This window comes from Stegostoma tigrinum, chromosome 1, assembly GCF_030684315.1.
Source record: "Stegostoma tigrinum isolate sSteTig4 chromosome 1, sSteTig4.hap1, whole genome shotgun sequence".
Classification (NCBI taxonomy): Eukaryota; Metazoa; Chordata; class Chondrichthyes; order Orectolobiformes; family Stegostomatidae; genus Stegostoma; species Stegostoma tigrinum.
The window spans coordinates 137,667,207-137,685,858 of record NC_081354.1 but is presented as its reverse complement, the minus strand read 5'-3'; the positions used below and the strand labels follow the sequence as shown (position 1 = coordinate 137,685,858).

General features: G+C 39.6%; 1 protein-coding gene across 1 annotated transcript in view; it reads right to left on the bottom strand.

Moving 5' to 3' along the window:
* Positions 1-18,652, bottom strand: part of npr2 (natriuretic peptide receptor 2) — a 159,475-nt gene that overhangs the window by 50,640 nt on the left and 90,183 nt on the right. The window contains exons 12-14 of the mRNA XM_048527762.2: positions 7,819-7,890; positions 6,075-6,234; positions 4,204-4,359 (exon numbers count right to left, since the gene is read on the bottom strand). Of these exons, the coding sequence (XP_048383719.1) occupies positions 4,204-4,359; positions 6,075-6,234; positions 7,819-7,890 (388 nt within the window). The remainder of the gene's footprint in view (positions 1-4,203; positions 4,360-6,074; positions 6,235-7,818; positions 7,891-18,652) is intronic.

The following is an 18,652-nucleotide window of genomic DNA, read 5'->3' as shown; positions in this document are numbered from 1 at the left end:
TGCTTCTCTTAGCTCTGCAATGATTTCTGAGACTAAACTTTAATTTAACCTTTTGAGCAATCTACAACAAATACGATGGATTAGACTGCTTTACACCTAGATCCAATGTGGGGAATCTGTGTGGTGCTCACTCTGGCCAATATATCTCAAACTGGCAATAAGGTTCTCAAACCAGTATATAAAAATAGATTCCAACCTCAAACAGGTATGTATCTGTTCATGCTGGATAAAGCCTGCAGAAAACATTAACAGGCAGATTTGGAGTGAGAAGGGACAGTAATTGTTGAATTCTGGAGTTCCAGTTGCTATCTCTACACTCGTGTCAGATAAAAAAACTCAGAACTGCGGCATATAAATCAGAACAACAGTGAAGGCCTCAGGAAATGGATGAGTTGGAAGCCACTGGCCTGTGGCAAGGAGACACAAGGCCAAATCAGCACAGGAGATGGTTCAAGTTTGATTTAACTCTAGACTAAGATAGTTGTAAGCCTTTTAAATAGCACCACAAACTATATTGGTTAAATCAGTAGAAGCACAAATGGAATGATCTTGCAAACTGTTTTATTAAGTTGAATCTGATTCCTGCTGGAATGATATGATTCTTTCTCCAATTTACTATGCTATTTGTCATGTCATTCCACTTACATGCATTCATGCAGGTAAATAAAATGATATTAGAATTATAATTTAACACCATAGTTTATTTCCTGATCTCTGATCAGCAAAATGTTAAAATGGCTGGATTTGACACCACTGTGGGTCTCAAGGTAGGGGAAGGAGAAAGCATGTCAAATACAGCTGATTGCCCACTCCCATTTTTCCAGCTGCCATTGGGTCAATGTTGGGTCTCAAGTGAGCAATTAATTAAAGCACATTTCCCTGATTGGGAACAGTCAGAAAGTCTCTCTTTAGCTGGATCCTGGACCCATCGGAGGGCCCCTCAATAGCTCTCACAGAAAGCCTTACAAACCTGGTCCCATCACTCCCCTAAATAGGGCCCTGCCAGGAAAACTAACATACATTTTGCATGTCCAGATCAGACAACGAGGGCTCCTCAGTTCCTCACTGCATTACTGGGGTAGCAGTCACTGTTCCTGGTGTTCTGCTGCCTCTGAAAAGCTGTCAGCATCAGACTGACTAATAGATTTCTGAGACATGATTTCTTGCCTTTGTGGGGTAGAAACCCAGCACCCAGCCTGTGAAATGAATATGGAGTGGCGAGGCTAGTTCTCTCCCCAAACTTTTACCACAAGAGGACAGGGACAAAGCTCCATTCAGCCCCATCTGTTATCATGAAAATGCTTTAATAATAGATTTTTGCTGTCTGCTTTAAGTGCCTTTAATCCACCACCAACCTAATTCCCAACTCTCACTCCAATGTCAGGAAACTGGCACTTCTCTTCCCGTACAAGTAAGTGCCCAATTGGCCTCATTTCCTGCTTCTGGGAGCACATTCCACCCTTTCGGTGAAAGTGATCTGACAATAACGTCTCAAATGAGACATTATGGCATCTTAACAGTGCAGCTGACACAACCCATCATACTGCCAATGTGCTCAAGCATAGATTGCAAACAAACCTATTAAAATGCAATAGAATAAGGCACTCAAATAAAACTAAAACAGGGTGGATGCTGGAAATCTGTCATAAAGAGAGAACAAGCTGAAGAAACTCAATAGGTCTGGCAGCATCTGTGGGGACAGAAACAATTTCTACAGCACCTGCTGAATTTCTCCACCATTTTCTCCTTTTATTCACAATAAAACAAGGCAATCACATCAACATTTGTGTGAAACCATGGGCACAATTTGAGAAAGGAGATTCTTGAATTTATAAAGTACCTGTCATCACCTTAGGATGTTTAAATTATTTCACAGACAATGAGTTATTTATGAAGTAAACTCAATGTTCTCATTCAGAAAAAGATGGCAGCTAATTTACACACAACAAGATCTCAAAAGCAAGAGATGGTTTTAATGATGTTGGCTGATCAGCTTTAAGGAGGGCTGTCAAAAATCCTTACTCCTCTGCTTATTTCGTTTTGCAGGCATGTAACTAAAAGTTGTCAACCTGCTTGTATATAGTGTTGTGAGGACTCTGTGGTGTGTCTAATGGTCGACAAATTTTGGTCCCCAAATCCAGCAGAACCATTTTTTTGCCAATTGTGTATGAGAGGAGACAAATACGAGAATTCTCACAGGTGGGGAATTTGATGTGAGGAAGTGTGCATTTGAATCATTTTTGGAATTTTGATTTCAGAATTGGAGCAGATGGGAGATGCTTTCTTCCGTGAAGAGTTTTCTTTAAAGAAAATTCTATAAGGTAAAGCGCTCTTTCAGAACATGGTTTAGATCTAATATTTTGTCAGGGCAGACAAGAGTGAACAACTGTGTGGTGTTAACTGAAAGACACTTATACTGCTGGGTTTATATGTAAGGACATTAGTTTTGTTTTTAGTTCAGACATATCTAGGATGAGCATGAGTTTTTAATATGTTCTGAAGACACTAGACTTGACTTGAGAAATCACATTAGTTTGTCTCCTGGAATGGATTCAGGGCAGTTAATAAACAGGTCAGCACAGCATAAGGGTTTAAGTTGTGAAACTTACGAGCCAGAAAAGTTTGGTTAAACATCCACAAGTTGTTAGAATTGAGAAAGTACAGACTGTCAGATTTACGAAACGTTTACGCTGGTAGGTCTGGAGAGGACTCACTGAATTGTTTCCATGATCCATGGCAAAGAAACTGTCAGCAGTCAGTCCTTTAGAACCTTAAAGAGCAGTGATGAGGCTGAGGAAGGGTTGGGGTTTGCTGGTCTTGAGTCTCTGTGATGGATATTGTTAAGAAATAGGTTGAAATTTTAATTTACTGAATTCTGTGGCATTAATCCCATTTTCTTTCACATTTAGATAACTTGTTTTTGTTGATTTCTTCTTTTCTTGTAAAAACATTTTTTTTGAGAAAGTCTCCGAGTCTTGCTGAATATATTTCAGCAACAAACCAGAAACAAAAAGAGTCAATGATTTAACAAGCTAGGTTTCATTCTGAGACCTGACTTGTCCCACAAGACCATCAGCTGGGATCATAACATCCACTCAGCAGTGATGTTAACTCAGTAGTGAGTTCTGAGCCCATCTCTACCATCGCAAGGGTCTTATTCTGCAATTTGTGAAGTACAATCTTTACATAAGTTATAAATGCGCACAAGATCAAAAACTGAAAACAACTGGCTTTTATCTCTTTGAGAGTTGAAAAATAAATATTTTCAAGTAGTTTAAATTACTACTTTTTATTAAAGCATTATTACTGCTTCATTCCTTTCCACAACTCATAATTATCACATTCGGCATTCCTAAATTCACAGTTTAACTGATAGCTCCGGGAGGTACTTAAAGGATTGTCTATCACTGATGTGTGTTATTTTTAAAATATGAATGTTAATTTCATAAGGGATTGACCATTTCCGGTGATTTGTATGTATGGAAACGAAAGGTTTTGTTTTTTATATAGTGATGTCTAGATGATGTTTGGGGGTGGGATGGGGGCATTAGTTAGAGTGGTTTGCATTAGGATCTGCTTAGCAGTTTTAAATCGAAGTTCATTTATCTCTTGAATACAAAATCTTGCACCGTTAAAATTACAAGAATGTTGACTTGTTTTGTAACTCTTGCAAGTAGTCATTCTTTATCAGTGAATCCAGAAGGTAAATGCCAATATGCAAGGTATTCAAGCTTATTGGATCCGTCTCTCAGCCAGTTTCTGAACATACATTTTTAACAGGAATTGCTAGGTAATGAGCATCAGCTGCAATTGGTAGTTGACTGGCAATTCTCCTCCTAACCAAGTGCGCTGAGACCAATGCTAATAGCTTGACTGGCTGAGTCCAATTAATTTTTATATTCGGCTGGTCTTTGAAGGTGACACTTGCATCATTTGTTCTTTCAATTATGCTTGGAAGGAGCCATTTGGATAAACTGGATAGACATCATTTATGCTCAGTGAAGTAAAACAGAGCTGCCCCACACACAGACTCTCCTCCACTAAACATCCTTTCGCACACACATTTATAGAAGATTGTATTTAATTTGCATTTCAATTTAAAGTCATGAGACATATTTAACCATCGATCTTCAGGGTAGCTACCAAAACAGTCTTAATTGCTTTGCTGAGTATAACAATAAATGGAAATACATAAAAAAATACCTTTTGGACTGAGATCCATCCCTTCGATGTAAAATGGGCCATTTCTTAAGGCAATTTCTTGAAGGATAATGCCAAAACTGTATACATCTCCTTTTTGGGTACCTTGTGGAGGGGCTCGTCCCCATCTTAATAATTCTGGTGCTGTCCAAAGTTTTTCTGTTACAAACATTAAGCAATACTTAACTAATTTTGCCTCGGTGGATGTAAGTAGAATTGTATAACATACATATCTGAGCAATTAATGCTTTTTTGAACATGGATTGTGTGTTGCGTGTCATGTGACTAATGTAAAATGGGCAAACTGTATTTGTAAGATAAAAGAGACGCTAATATCTGAAAGTAGAGTTTGCCTCTCAATCTGTGTCTAATAAATTCCCAATTAGCATACGGAAGGCAAGATCATGATCAAGAAAGTGTTCACATCCCCAACGTTTGTAATCTATTCTGCATTCAACATGTTTTGGGAATTAATGGGTTGTAGGGGTGTGGGCTGCAGCAGTTGAGGGGGATGCCAGTGGCTGGTGGGTGATGAGAGATGGATGTTGCTGGGTTGAAGGTCTTAATATACTGAACAGTTTAACTGCTACTGCAGAGCATATTAGGCTAAGGATAATCCATGACATCATCATAATCAACAGGAAAACATCCAATTTCACTCAGTTGTAATTCTGTGTATTTAAGAATTCACAGGAGTGGGCAGAATTTGGAGAGTTTTATTTATTTATGCTGCTGGTGTGAAGCTTAGAATTGGGAACTCGACACACGTAGTTTTCCAAATGCTCCTGTCCCCTGGTGTGTCACAGCTTTCTATCAATGACACTGAGCTCAAATCCTACCGGAATTAGATAGCATCAGTGCTCCAAGCCAACTAACTGTCAGCTGCTTTGAGTGCCAAAAACATTAAGGCACATTTCCCTCTAGTTGGTAATGTGAGTCAGGAAGGTGATTCAAGTTCAGGGAAACTTGTTTCAAGAATACACTGACTTTTTAGTTTACATTTACAGCCACAGGAAAATATACTCTCATTTAACTTGTTTAACATTTTGGTCAGGAAATGGCGCATAGTGTGAGTAATAATAAAGAGAAGTGTGAAGGAAAATCTTAGCACTGACCAAAACTAAACAACTTCTGATATTTGGTTGTTTCCATTATAGTGTTCTCATTCCCCACAAATTGCAAAACTTAAAATGGCTAAACAACCTTCCAGCTGTTGTTTAACATAACCATGTTTTTAACATTTGTTCGTTCATTGTTTCAGATGCAATTCAATAAACTGATTCAACTCTCATGATGATCTTGGCATATGTGAAATCAAATTTACATTTTTATTTAAAACTTTCTTAACCATTAAATACTTCTACTTTTCTTGATTGGCAAATCAAATCTCTAATTTTCCCAGTGACTCTCCATTAAATTTCACCAAATCATATAACTTCTTTACATGTCTGGGTAGCTATGTAGGCTATCACAGTTGCTGGAAATTCTTTCCCCTTTGGCATCAGTGAGTGATCAGTTTTTAGTTGACTCAACAAATGATATCCATGCTCTCTGTACCTGAGATCTTGTATTTGTGTTTATATGAATGAGCATGCACATATATCTGCATGTCTGCACATATGGCCATGCAGTTGTGCGTGTGAACTTGCATGTGAGTCTGTGATAGTCTGGTTTTGTATGTATTCGTGTCTACACAAAACAGAAGGAGGATATAACTGAATTCCCGATTAGTTTACATAATACTCTTATTTTCACTCGCTCTTTAGTTTCAAACATTGTCAGTCTAAATTTTAGATTAAAGTAAACCTAAACTTTTCAATTTGTGATCCCAAATCAAAGCCTATTTTGATAAGGTGACAATGGCCTAAACTTACTTGCATAGAGTGCGTATGAATCTTCATTATCACATGATGAACGAAAACTGGTCAAACCATAATCAGTGATTTTCAGCACAAAACGACTGTCAACAACACAATTGGATGATTTAAGGTTGCCATGTGATCCAATTATACTGTTATGTAGAAACACCATTCCCTGCAAAGCAAAAGCAATCAGCTTAACTCAACGTTCTGATCCTATTTGAATTTTACCTCAGCAAGCTTAAATTTTCACTGGGTTGTCTCACTGATTCACTTATGTTTGACAGGAACTTCCAGAAAAATGGTATAAACAGCACAGTCAAAGCTGCGGCTGGCAAATGGGACAGCCACCATGATGGCTTATGAATGTAGTTGAATAAAATATGCCAAATAAGCCAGTCTTCAGTCATATCTTTGTTTCAAGAGCAGAATGCCGAGATGCACAGCAAGTACATGCTAACTCAGCAGATTGCTCCTGTCCCTTAATGAGGATTTCACTGAGAGAAAGAGTGAGACTCAATAGTAAATTGACATGTAACAGACTATATTATGATAAATACAGGTGAGGGACAAAGTAAAACTTAGACTTATATAGCATATTTCAGAATGTCAGGATGCCCCAAAGCTCTTTGCAGCCATGAAATATAGTCACTATCATAATGTGGGAAATATAACAGCCATTTTTCCTACAAAGTAATTCCCACAAACAGCAAAATGACAATGACCAGGTAATCTGTTTTGCCTTAGAATGATTGAGCACAATGCTCTCACTGACCGCAGGTTATAAGTAGGGGGCATTTAATAGGGTGGGAGAGTCCTGCTGAAGCTCCTGCCATGATTAAGTGTGCAGCTGGAAAACTTGAAGGTGATCTTTTTTCATTCCAGAACTGTAGGTAAATCTCTTTTTAACTGCTTATACCACAGCTGTGCTCACAGCTATGTTATCAGCAGAGATAGTAAGAACTGCAGATGCTGGAGTCAGAGATAACACAGCATGGACAGAAGTTGATGTTTTCGGTTGGGAATCTTCTTCTGATCCTCTGATGCTGCCCGGCCTGCTGTGCTCCTCCAGTTCCACGCTGTGCTGTCTGTGTTATCTGTAGCTCTTATTTCTGAATTAGGTTAAGGGTGCGGGCATGAGCACACAGATCAAAGTGGGCACTCCAGTGCAGTACTGGGCAGAAAGAGCATTGTTCTCTCATTTCCTCTCATAAGGACATAAAGGACATTTCCCTTTCCCTCTCATAAGGACATAAAGGATCCTGTAGAACTATTTCAAAGAAAAGTAGAGGGTTATACCCAATGCCCTACCTAATATTTGCTGTTCATTCAGCATCATGGAAACATACTGTCTGGCCCATCAATCACTTTACTGTTTGTGAGAGCTTGTTGTGTGTAAACAGGCTGCTGTGTTTCTTACATTGAAAGATACTACACTACAAAACTTATTTTATTGGCTATGAAGTATTTGGGATGACCTGTGATTGTGAAAGGTGCAATATTAAAATATGCATTTTTTACACATTTTTAATATCAAAATGCACTCAATTTTGATTACTTGAATAAAATCAATCAAAATCCTTCCAAGAAACATCCGCCCCAGATTTACAGGCTGTTTTTCTGAACAGCTTATTCAGCTGTTCTTTACTTAGTGGATCTTGCTTAGTAGGAATGCTTTATACCAATGAAATTTCCTGAATACATTTCTTAGGTTAGATAAATTATATTTCCATATCTCTGCTACTGTCATGTTCATTACCTTTACAATGTCATTAATCAGTGAATAGCGAAATACCCAGTCAAGGTTAATATTTTCATTTTCAAGTATATCCTAAAAAGATAAAAGCAGAAGTCATTTAAAATAAGCATACATTTCCCTTCTGGTGCACAATGAACATGGAATAGCCACATATTTTTCTCACTGAACAATTTATTAAATCTTCTCATGCGAGCAGTGTCTGAAATAATAAGGAATTTTGGAAGATTTCCTCCGAATTAGGTTGTCTTCTTTAAAACAACAAGTCTGATGAAGGACATCAACCTGCATATTCACATTTAAGTCCATGCTGTCATGTGAATTCTCATAATGTATTATGGTTCAAGAAGAACCAGGAAGCCCAAATGTTTAACAGCAAGTAAGAATGTAATTAAGAATGTGTTTACTAATGTCATCATCATGGAATGTGACCAGGCTCCTAAATCATAGTCCACGTTACTTCCACAAATACACAACATAATGGTCAAAATGTTCACCAGCCTTAGTAAAATTACCTCAGGCCCAGACTGGAAGTTATCAGCAACACTGATGAAATAACTCTCAAGTGGAAAGGCTGAGGGAACAATTTTACTGGGCTTTGTTAAATTATAATTAAAAGTATTAAAACTATCCATACATGCAATTTTTAATATTCATGTACATAGGGTTTGACTTTGCTGATTTTGTATTCAGTAAGATTTATTTTCCTTGGTGTCTTTTTTTCAGCCCACTGAGAGGAACACAAACAGTGTATTCCTGGATGATATACAACTTAATCACAACTGGGCAGCCAATCAGAAAAAGGAGCAATAATAGAACAACTTATTGAGCCCTTAGGTGTCATGTAAGCGCTATAGATAACAGTCTCTGGGGATACAGTTGAGTGCACAAATTGAAGGAAGCAAGATGTACGAAAACTTTATTTACTGATGAAGTGCTTTTAATTTGCATAGGTGCCCTAAGCAAATGGGGACGTGTCCTTTGCAGGTTGGAAGAACAGCGTATCATTAAACAAAGTGCCCAGCAGGAATACAAAGCAATTACAGAGGGGTCAGCTTAATCTCCCCAACCTACTGCACTCGAAGATACATAGGAGAAAAGATGTCAGATTTGATAAAGTGCCAATTTAAGCAAGCAGAAACACTGTCAGTTCTATTGCTACACTGTGAATGCCAATTATTTTATATTATTACATATGGGTGACATTGGTCTTTCAAGTGGATTTCACTCAGCAACATTGCTTACATGAAGTAACTTGCACAAGAATATTGCTGTCCTAAGTTTTGCCTGTGGCAAGTTTAGTATAAAAATGACATTCTAAAGGCATTTTGAAACAATTAAGATAGATGTATTAGTTATAATAGTTCTATTAGAATAGAAGAGGAATACATGGTTAGGGGAAAGCTGACAATTTTCTCATGAACTATTTTTATGAACAAAGAAGCAACTAAAGAGAAAATCACATTCTTTGAATTGTATGTTTCCATGTTCAAACAACTGTTTTGTCTTCTTGTGTAATTGCATGGCATGAGCGCCACCCCTCCTCAACACTGATGGTGCCTTCTCTTGTTCAAATTGCTACACCATGTTTAAATCGAGTCACAAGCTACTTTGGATGCTGCAGACCAGAAAGTGCCCCTCGAACTGTGCTGCTGAAGCATTATCAGGAAAAAGGAAAGCTCGCTCCCTGCTTTTTGAACACAGACCTGGATGTGGCTGGTGAAAAGCAGCACAGTCCTTTCTCCTGCTGACTGCCAAAGAAGGCCACACCACCAAACACAGCCAGCCTGGATCACGAGAACAACCTAGTTAGTGCTGTGCCCCAGGTTAAAGGGAATGCCCAGCAGTGCAGGAAGAAGGTCAATGGTATTATGTGCTCAGCTAGAGTAAGTACCACCATTTTCTCTCTGTGACCTTACACCCATAGGGCCACCACTCATACTAACTCTGCGATTTAATACTCATCTGACCAAGGCCCAAAGACTATGATTCCCATTTTGTCTGCATGTCACCTTAATGGCACTTACCCACCTCTCATCCTCCCAAGCTACGAACCCTTCGAGACTGCTACACTCCCTACCCCCTCACTGAGAACATCTCACCACTTCTCTTGCCCCCCACAAAAAGACCACAAACTGCTGCTCCGTGCATTTCCATCATAATCCAATCCCTCCCTTTGTCTCATTGCAGGAAAAATTGGTGACCCCTCAGATTAATAGCATGAGAGCATTACCCTTGATCTGAAGAATTGGCTGTGGGCTAATTCCCGAACTACAAGGACATGAATCTCAGGATTCTGGGAGGACCAAGTATCTGATTGTTTGTGTCCAAACCACTGGACTGAAATTGGACATGCCTGTTGACTGACTGTGACACTACCCCTTTGCCCCACTAAGGACTGGTTCCCCTTGACTTTCAAACATGGCTATTGGTTTGAAACAAATGCAGTATGTTTGTCAACTAAGCTGCAGCTGCATGTTGAAGTATGACATTGATATTGAACAGCACGTACAGCAACATGTTCACTTCTTTTCATTATGACAAGCTGCCTACCTCTGTTTCTGGGCTAAAAATCAATGGAAGCCGAAGAGACTTGCAGTCACCAAGTCAGCACAACATGAGGGAATGCTAAGAAAGTAAAATAAGGGCCATAACATGCAACTTATGCAGATATATGAGTGTATCCCTGTGCACAAAATGACCTGGCAGAAGTGTGTAATCAGAAATATCCTTAAATTACAAAGTAAGTCTTGAAAAACATAAAAACGAGGAACAAGAGTAGGCAATTCAGCCCCTCAAGCCTGTTCCACCATTTAATGCCATTATAACTGATCACAATTCTACTTTCCTGCCTACTATCTATAACCCTTCCACCCATTAGAAATTAAAATTCTTTTTATTCCTTCCTTAAATATACTTAAATTTCTGGCACTCGTCACACCCCATGGTAGTGAATTCCATAGATTCACAACCCTTTGACAGAAGTCATTTCATCTCATATCTTTTTTTAAAAATCTGCTTCCCCTTATCCTAAAACTTTCACCTCTCGATCCAGATTGCCCCACAACAGGAAATGCCCTCTCTATGTCTACTTTGTCAATTCTTTTTCACATATCTCAGATTGAATGCCACTCATTCTTCGAAACTCTAGACAATATAAGCCTAAACTGCTCAATCTCTCTTTGTTGGTCAAATTCCTCAACGCTGGACTCAATCTAATAAATGACCTCTGAAGTGACTTCAAAGAAGTTACATCCCACCTCAAATAAGGGGACCAAAACTGTACGCAATACTCTAGGTACAGTCTCACTAATCTAATTATGCTGTTAGATAAACACTTCCCCACTTTTATACTCTAGGTGGTCTGTTAGTGATGTAAAGATGCCAACAAGCCCCACACTGGTTGAAGTTACCATGAAGGACTCTCCTTCTCCCCTTCCCTGAGGTATGGTGATCCTTAGATTAAACCACGAGTCATCTCTCTCTAAGGACAGTGCAGCACCGTGGTCTGGTAAAACTATGGCAATTTTATCTTTTTACTTTTATACTCTATTCCTTCAGCAATAAATGCAAAATTCTATTTGCCTCCCTTACTACCTACTGTTCTCCATGTTAGTTTTCTGCAATTCATGCAGATCCCTCTGCACTGAAGCACTCTAATGTTTCTCTTCGTTTAGACAATAAGTTGCCTTTCTATTTGTCTACCTAAAATGGATAACCTCACACTTAACAATGTTAAATGTCATCTGCCCATTCACCTAACCTATGCATATCCATTTGTAAATTTCTTATTTCCTTATGTCAACTTACTTTGCCATTTACTTTGATTTAATTATTGTCATGTGTATTTTGTAACAAAATACAGTGAAAAGTGTTGTATAGTGTCACCACTCTTGGGTACCACCTTAAAACACTGAAAAATAAGCCAAATGTAAAGATAGAAAAAAATCAAGAAAGAAAGAGTGGCTGAGTGGTTAGCACTGCTGCCTCACAGCGCCAGTGACCTGGGTTCAATTCCACCCTTGGGCGACTGTCTGTGTGGAGTTTGCACTTTTTCCCTGTGTCTCCGTGGGTTTCCTCCAGGCGCTCTGGTTTCCTCCCATAGTCCAATGATGTGCAGGTTGAGTGGGTTGGCCATACTCAATTGTCCAGGGATGTGTAGGCTGGGTGGATTGACCATGGGAAATACAGAGTTACATGGATAGGATAGGGTGGTAAGTCCAGGGAGAGTTTTTTTTGGAGAGTCGGTGTGGGCTTGTTGTGCCAAAAGGCCTGCTTCCACACTGTCATGCTTCTGTGGATTAGAAGTGTTCAACTTTACAGTCCTTCTTGTTAAGTTCTCTGCCATAGGCCTGGTGGCCAACACACGTCCCCCTTCACCACACCACTGCCACTGGAATGAAAGTTACTGCTCTTCAGTGCCATCTTGCCTCCACTGACACCCTCCCCACTCTGAGTCCTTGCTGGATGTTGCCAATGCAAATGTCACTGATGGTGCTGGATACCTCATCGGCCCAAACTCAACTCTGCCTCTGCCATGTGTTCACTTCAGGCCCACCTTGGTGATGCAGCCACTGCTGCTGGGCCCCGTACTGGGACTAAACATGTCTCCATCACAGCAGCCATGAGTCAGTATTAGGACTGCCTAGTCAATGCAGAAGCTGCTGGGAACCCCAACCTGCCTCTTACACCAATGTCATGAGTCCACACTCGGGCCCACCCGAGTCCGTGTTGGGCCGACTCACCGACTGCCCTGAGTCTGCACTGAGCCCACTTGCTGCAAGCAATGCTGTGTCCGAGATCAGTGCAGTACAAATGTGCAGACAGCTGCACACGGGAAAAAGATCAAGATCTGGTGGACTTAGTACCACTTCTTCATTCTCTGGGGCTCAGCATCCAGCTCAGACATTGGTATTTTTCATCTCAGCGTTAAAACCAATTTCACCATCATTTTTCACTTTTTTTCCCTGCCCCAACCTTATGCTGCTGCTGAGAGATAATGTTCTCCAGGTTCCTCTGCCAATGGGCCTGTTTCATGGCCATCTCTCCAATTTTGTCTGAATGTTTGCAGATGCTCTCCAAGGAGTCCTTCAGGTCAGACGTGGTAACTTCTTTTATAGCTTCTTGTAATGTGAGAATATCCTCCACATCGCTGTGCGGAAACAAGAGGGATTTTCCCCAGGCAAGAACGTGTGGTCCATGTGCCCCAATGTCTTAAACATCAGATAGTGTAATCGTTAGTTGTTCCCATAATTTACTGTACATCTCCAGTACAGGGATACAGAGTGTCTGTTGGTCCACTGTGGCTGCTATGTTCCTTTGCTATGAACAACGTTTCTTCAGTTCCCCCATTTTAGTCATCTGTAAACTTTATTTTAGTGTCATTTGCAAATTTGGCTATACTACCTTCAATGCCTGCGTCCAAGCCATTAATAAGAACATAAGAACTAGGAGCAGTGTAGGCCATTCAGCCCCCTCAATCTGCTCCGCCATTCAATACGATCATGTCTGATCTCATCTCAGCCTCAATTCTACTTTCCTGCCCACTCCCCGGAACCCTTCAACTAATTAAAAAATCTGCCTATCTCCTCCTTAAATTCACGCAATGTCCCAGCATACACCATTCTCTGGGGTAGTAAATTCCACAGATTCATGACATTTGAAAGAGGTAATTGCTCTTCATCTTTGTTTTAAATTTGCTACCCTAATCCTAACACTATGACCTCTCATTGTAGAATGCCCCACAAGAGGAAACATGTATCTATTATGTCAATCCTTTTTAGCATCTTATATGCCTCAAGATTATAAATAGATAGAATCCTGTAGCACTCATCTTGCAAAAGACCTATTTATCCTTACCTTCTGCTTTTTGTTGCTTTGCCAATCCTCTATTCAAGCCAATATATTCTGCCTAACACCACGTGATCTTATCTAGTACATTAATCTTTTGTGCTACGCTTTATCAAATACCTTCTAGAAGTCCAGATATACAACCTATACACGATCCCCATTATCCACCTTGCTTGTTACATCTTTGAAGAACTCTAGCAGGTTAGTCAAACATGATTTACCCTTCATCAAACAATGCTGACTCTGATGGATTGCATTTTGACTTTCCAAATGTCCTGTTATTGTTTGCTTAATGATAGATTCTCACAATTCCCCAATGAGAAACGTTAAACTAATAGGGTGTACAGCTTCCTACTTTCTGCCTTTCTCTCTTTTGAATAACGAATAGAGTAAAATTGTCATTTATTGTCACTTGCACTTTTCCAAAAATTGATACAGTGAGAGGTGTTTAAGTGGCTATATTAATAACAGAGGGCAAAGGTAAGAGAAAAACTATTAAAAATTAAGACAAAGTCGATCTTAGTTCAATTCTCGGCTCCTATTGTATTTGTTTTGTTATTTGGTATAATGCCGGCCCTGGAAATTTTCCACAGAACCATGTCGAACATTCAGGGTCTTGAAGGAGTAATGTGACATATAAACAACATTTAGTTCACGGTGAATCTTTTTAAATATTGGCACTTTTCAATGAAGACAGTGATTTTCAATACTTCCAAACCCTTCAGAGTCAGGGTGTTCTATTAGCATTTTTCCAATGCACTGCAACCTTTCACACATCCAGAGAATTTTGAAATATTATGATCAATGGATCTCCTATCTCTGTCACCACTTCATTTAAGGCTCAATGATGTAGGCCATCAGGTCCTGGGGACCTGTCTGTCTTCAATCCTAATAGTTTATTCAATGCATTTTGCCTAGAGATGAAGATGGTTCTCAGTGTCTTCCTTTCTATAACCTCTGCATTACCTGATACTTCATGGTACCAGTGTCCTTAGCCATGAAAACTGAGGCAGAATATTGATTTAGCACCTGCAGCAATTCTGTGTTCCCCACTATTAATTCCCTACATTAATTCTCCAAGTGATCAACATTCACTTTAGCTACTCTCTTCCTTTATATCCTTACAGCAACTTTTGCTATCCATACTTATATTTTGCACTGGTATTCTTTCATAATTTATCTTTGCTCATTTTTTCGTGATCCTTTTTAGAATTTTTTTTAGATTTGATTAGCTACAGCATGGAAACAGGTCGTTTGGCCCAACAAGTCCACACTGCCCCTTGAAGCATCCCACCCAGATCCATCCCGCTATAACTCGCACACCCCTGAACACTCCGGGCAATTTAGCATGGCCGATCCACCTAGCCTACACATCTTTGGACTGTGGGAGGAAACCGGAGCACCTGAAGGAAACCCACGCAGACACAGGGAGAACGTGCAAACTCCGTCCAGATAGTCGTCCGAGGCTGGAATCGAACCTGGGCGCTGTGAGGCTGCAGTGCTAACCACTGAGCCACCATGCCGCCCCAAAAATTTTGAAAAGTTTCCCAATGTCCCAGACTCACGGTGTGCCTTAATTTTTGTTTTATTTTTAACCTCCTTGCTTAGCCATGGATGTTTTATCCCCATTTACTATCTTTCTTCTTCCCTAGAATATATTTTAGCTGGCAGGAATTGAATATCTCTTAACATCCGCTGTTGCTCATCAACTACCTTTTCGTCTTCTTTCGCAGTCCACTAGGGCCAAGTCTGTCGTCATGCCCATGTAATTACTTGAACATGGCACTAACTCCAATTTGATGCTTTTCACTTTTGGCAACAGTTCTCAATCACCCTCATTTGGTGGGTTGCATCAGCTTGAGGCTGCACAGCATGAATGTGATTTCTGTTTGTTCACTGAATTGCAACATCAACCACAGTATTAACTTTGCCACAATTTATGGCTGCTTTCCACAATGTTGAGTAACCTTTTGGTCTGTGTTGCATTCCACAGCGTCTGCACAATTAGATTTCTTCTCTCTCTCTCTCCAATGGCTTTGATATTTTGCACTTCTTTGATTGCCACCTGACCTTTGCCTGGCTCCTATCAGAATGACTCCATGATCTTCACCTCACAAACAGCCAGCTTGCCCTTTTAATGCTTCTATTGATCACCTTCTCTGTGGTGTCATGTTTGTGATCAGATTCCTCAGCAGCCTTTCTCAAAGAGATGTATGACATTCTATAAATTATTCCAACCTATAGCATTTTGGTCAGTTTGAGAAAATCTACAAATATGGGTTCTTATTCCAATAATGGGCTGAACTATGACCTGTCCCAATTTGTGCAACAAGTGAAAGTTTTGTGCCTCTCCTTCCTTAAATCTTCCATCATTGTTGTTTCTTTTATGATCCAATATGTTTAAAAACTCATTCATGAGCTGCAGCCATATCACTGACCCAGCATTTATTACCAATCCTCAATTGCTATTCAGAAGGAGATGGTGATCCAGCGTCTTAAACCTCTGCAGTCTATGTCATGTTGGTATAGATATAGTACTCTTTAGAATGATATTCCAGGATTTTGGCCCAGTTATAGTTAAATACATATCCAATTTTATTATCTAAATGTCTTACAACAGCCTGTCAATTATTAAGGAAGATGTAATTTATCCACACCGTCATCTTATAGCAACATGTTGCTAATCCATTGTGTGCTGTGGTTCTTCAAATGTTTTATTAGTCCCTCTGCTCAGTTCATTTCCCCTGAATGTTACTTTTTGTGAACACATTTACACATATTCATAAATTTCAGTCTGATTTGCATGTTGAAAAATCCCCAGTCCACTTTGCCCTGGAGTTCCACATAACAATTATGGTTGGGGAGGCAGGACTTCTAATACTTTTATGATAGAGATAGATAGATTAGTGAAGAACAAGGGAATCAAAACAAACAGGAGGAGGCTAGCTAAGAAAATGGATTCAACTCATAATTAGACCAGCTATGACCTTATCAAATGGCAGAACATACTCGAGGGAGCCAATACTACTCCTTATCATAACTCGTTATGTTCGGATGAAACTATTGGTTAACTATGGCAGAAACTCCACATTAAACTCAAGCAGATTTATGGCAGTGGAGCAAAGCAGCACAATGAAAATTCTATGTCCTTGTTTCCTTCTCTTAAGATTGATACACCACTAAATATGAAATATAGGAATGCATTCTTTTTAATGTAAAAATTCACAATCTTCCAGGAATCATGCCTCCAAATGCCCAGAAAATTGCATGAGTACTTTTGTGCCTTGATGCCACCAGTACAAGTAAATATTTGGTGTATGTGCAGTTTCATTTACAATACCCATGCAACGACTTTCTTGTATGTTTCTGAGCCCATGACGCACACTGTTCTTGATTTGTTTGTATTTGGGAGCACTGCCAGCTATTTTGAAGCTGTTGGTCAGCTTTAGATTGGTGTCCATGCAAGTTACACTCCAGAAATGTGTGTGTGTGTGTGTGTGTGTGTGTGTGTGTTTGATTGTGTGTGTGTGTGTGTGTGTGTGTGTGTGTGTGTGTGTGTGTGTGTGTACACTTTTCCTTTATTCATTCACAGGATAAGGGTGTCACTGGCTAGGCAGCATTTATTGCCCATCCCTAATTGCCCAGAGGACAGTTATGAGTCAACTATTGCTGCTGGTCTGGAGTCACATGTAGGCCAGACCAGGTAAGGATGGCAGTTTCCTTCCCTAAAGGACATTGCTGAACCAGATGGGATTTTCCTGACAATTGGCAATGGATTCACAGTCAATAAACTCTTAATTCCAGATATCTATTGAATTTGAATTCTGCCATCTGCTGTGGCAGGATTCAAACCTAGATCCCCAGGACATCACCTGGGTCTCTGGATTAACAGTCCAGCAACAATACCACTAGTCCAGTGCTCCCCCTACATGTGTATGTCTGTGCGTGCCTATATGTGTGTATGCATGTGTGCGCAATCATGTGTGCGTGTGTTTGTATATGTGTGTCTGTGTCTGTGGCTGTGTGTTTGTTTTTGTCTATGTATCCGTTTGTGTCTGTGCATTGTGTGTGTGTCTCTGTGTTCATTTTGTGTTTGTGTTCTCTTAGGGCAAAAGGAGGGGAGAAGATAAATACAAAATTATCACTACACTACTTTAAAAGCAAAGGAGACAACAAAAAAGTAGTTATAGGCTATTTAATTAAAGGAAAATGTTGGCATCTTTATAAAGGTTGTAATAGCAGGCCATTTAGAAATAAATAATATGATTGGCCAGAGCCAGCACAGCTTCTGGAAGGGAAAATAGCTGACAAATTTGTTAGAGCTTGTTAAGGAAGGGAAAAAAAAATAGATAAAGGGTAACCAGTGGATGTACTATATTTAGATTTTCAAACGGCCTTTTACAACACACCACCATTATTTAATCATCCAAGAGCACAAGGTATTGAAAGCAGCAAGTTAACATGGATAAAGGATTCGCTAACTGATAGAAGACAGAGAGTTCAGATACGGTAGGCATTTTCAGACTCTTATACCAATTGGACTACCACAGGGATTTGTGCGGAGTTACAACTATTTACACTATACATTAATGACTTAAATGAGGAAGGTGAATGTACCATAACCAAATTTTAGATGACACAAGAATAGTGGGAAGGTGAGTGCTGAGGATGATGTGAAATCTGCAGACGGACATAGAAAGGTTAAGCGTGTGTGCAAAAACTTGGCAGATGGAATGAAGTATGGGGAAATACGAGGTTATGCATCTTGGCAGGAAAACTAGAGGAGTTGAATATTACTTAAGTGTAGAAGGACTGTAAAAAGATACAGCACAGAGGGATCTGGGAATCCTCATGAATTAATCACAAGACGTTAGCATTTAAACTCAACAGGTAATAGAGGAAGCAAATTGAATGTTGACCTTTATTTTAAAGGGAATGGAATATAAAAGAATGGAGGCTTTACTAAAGAAATACAAGACACTGGTCA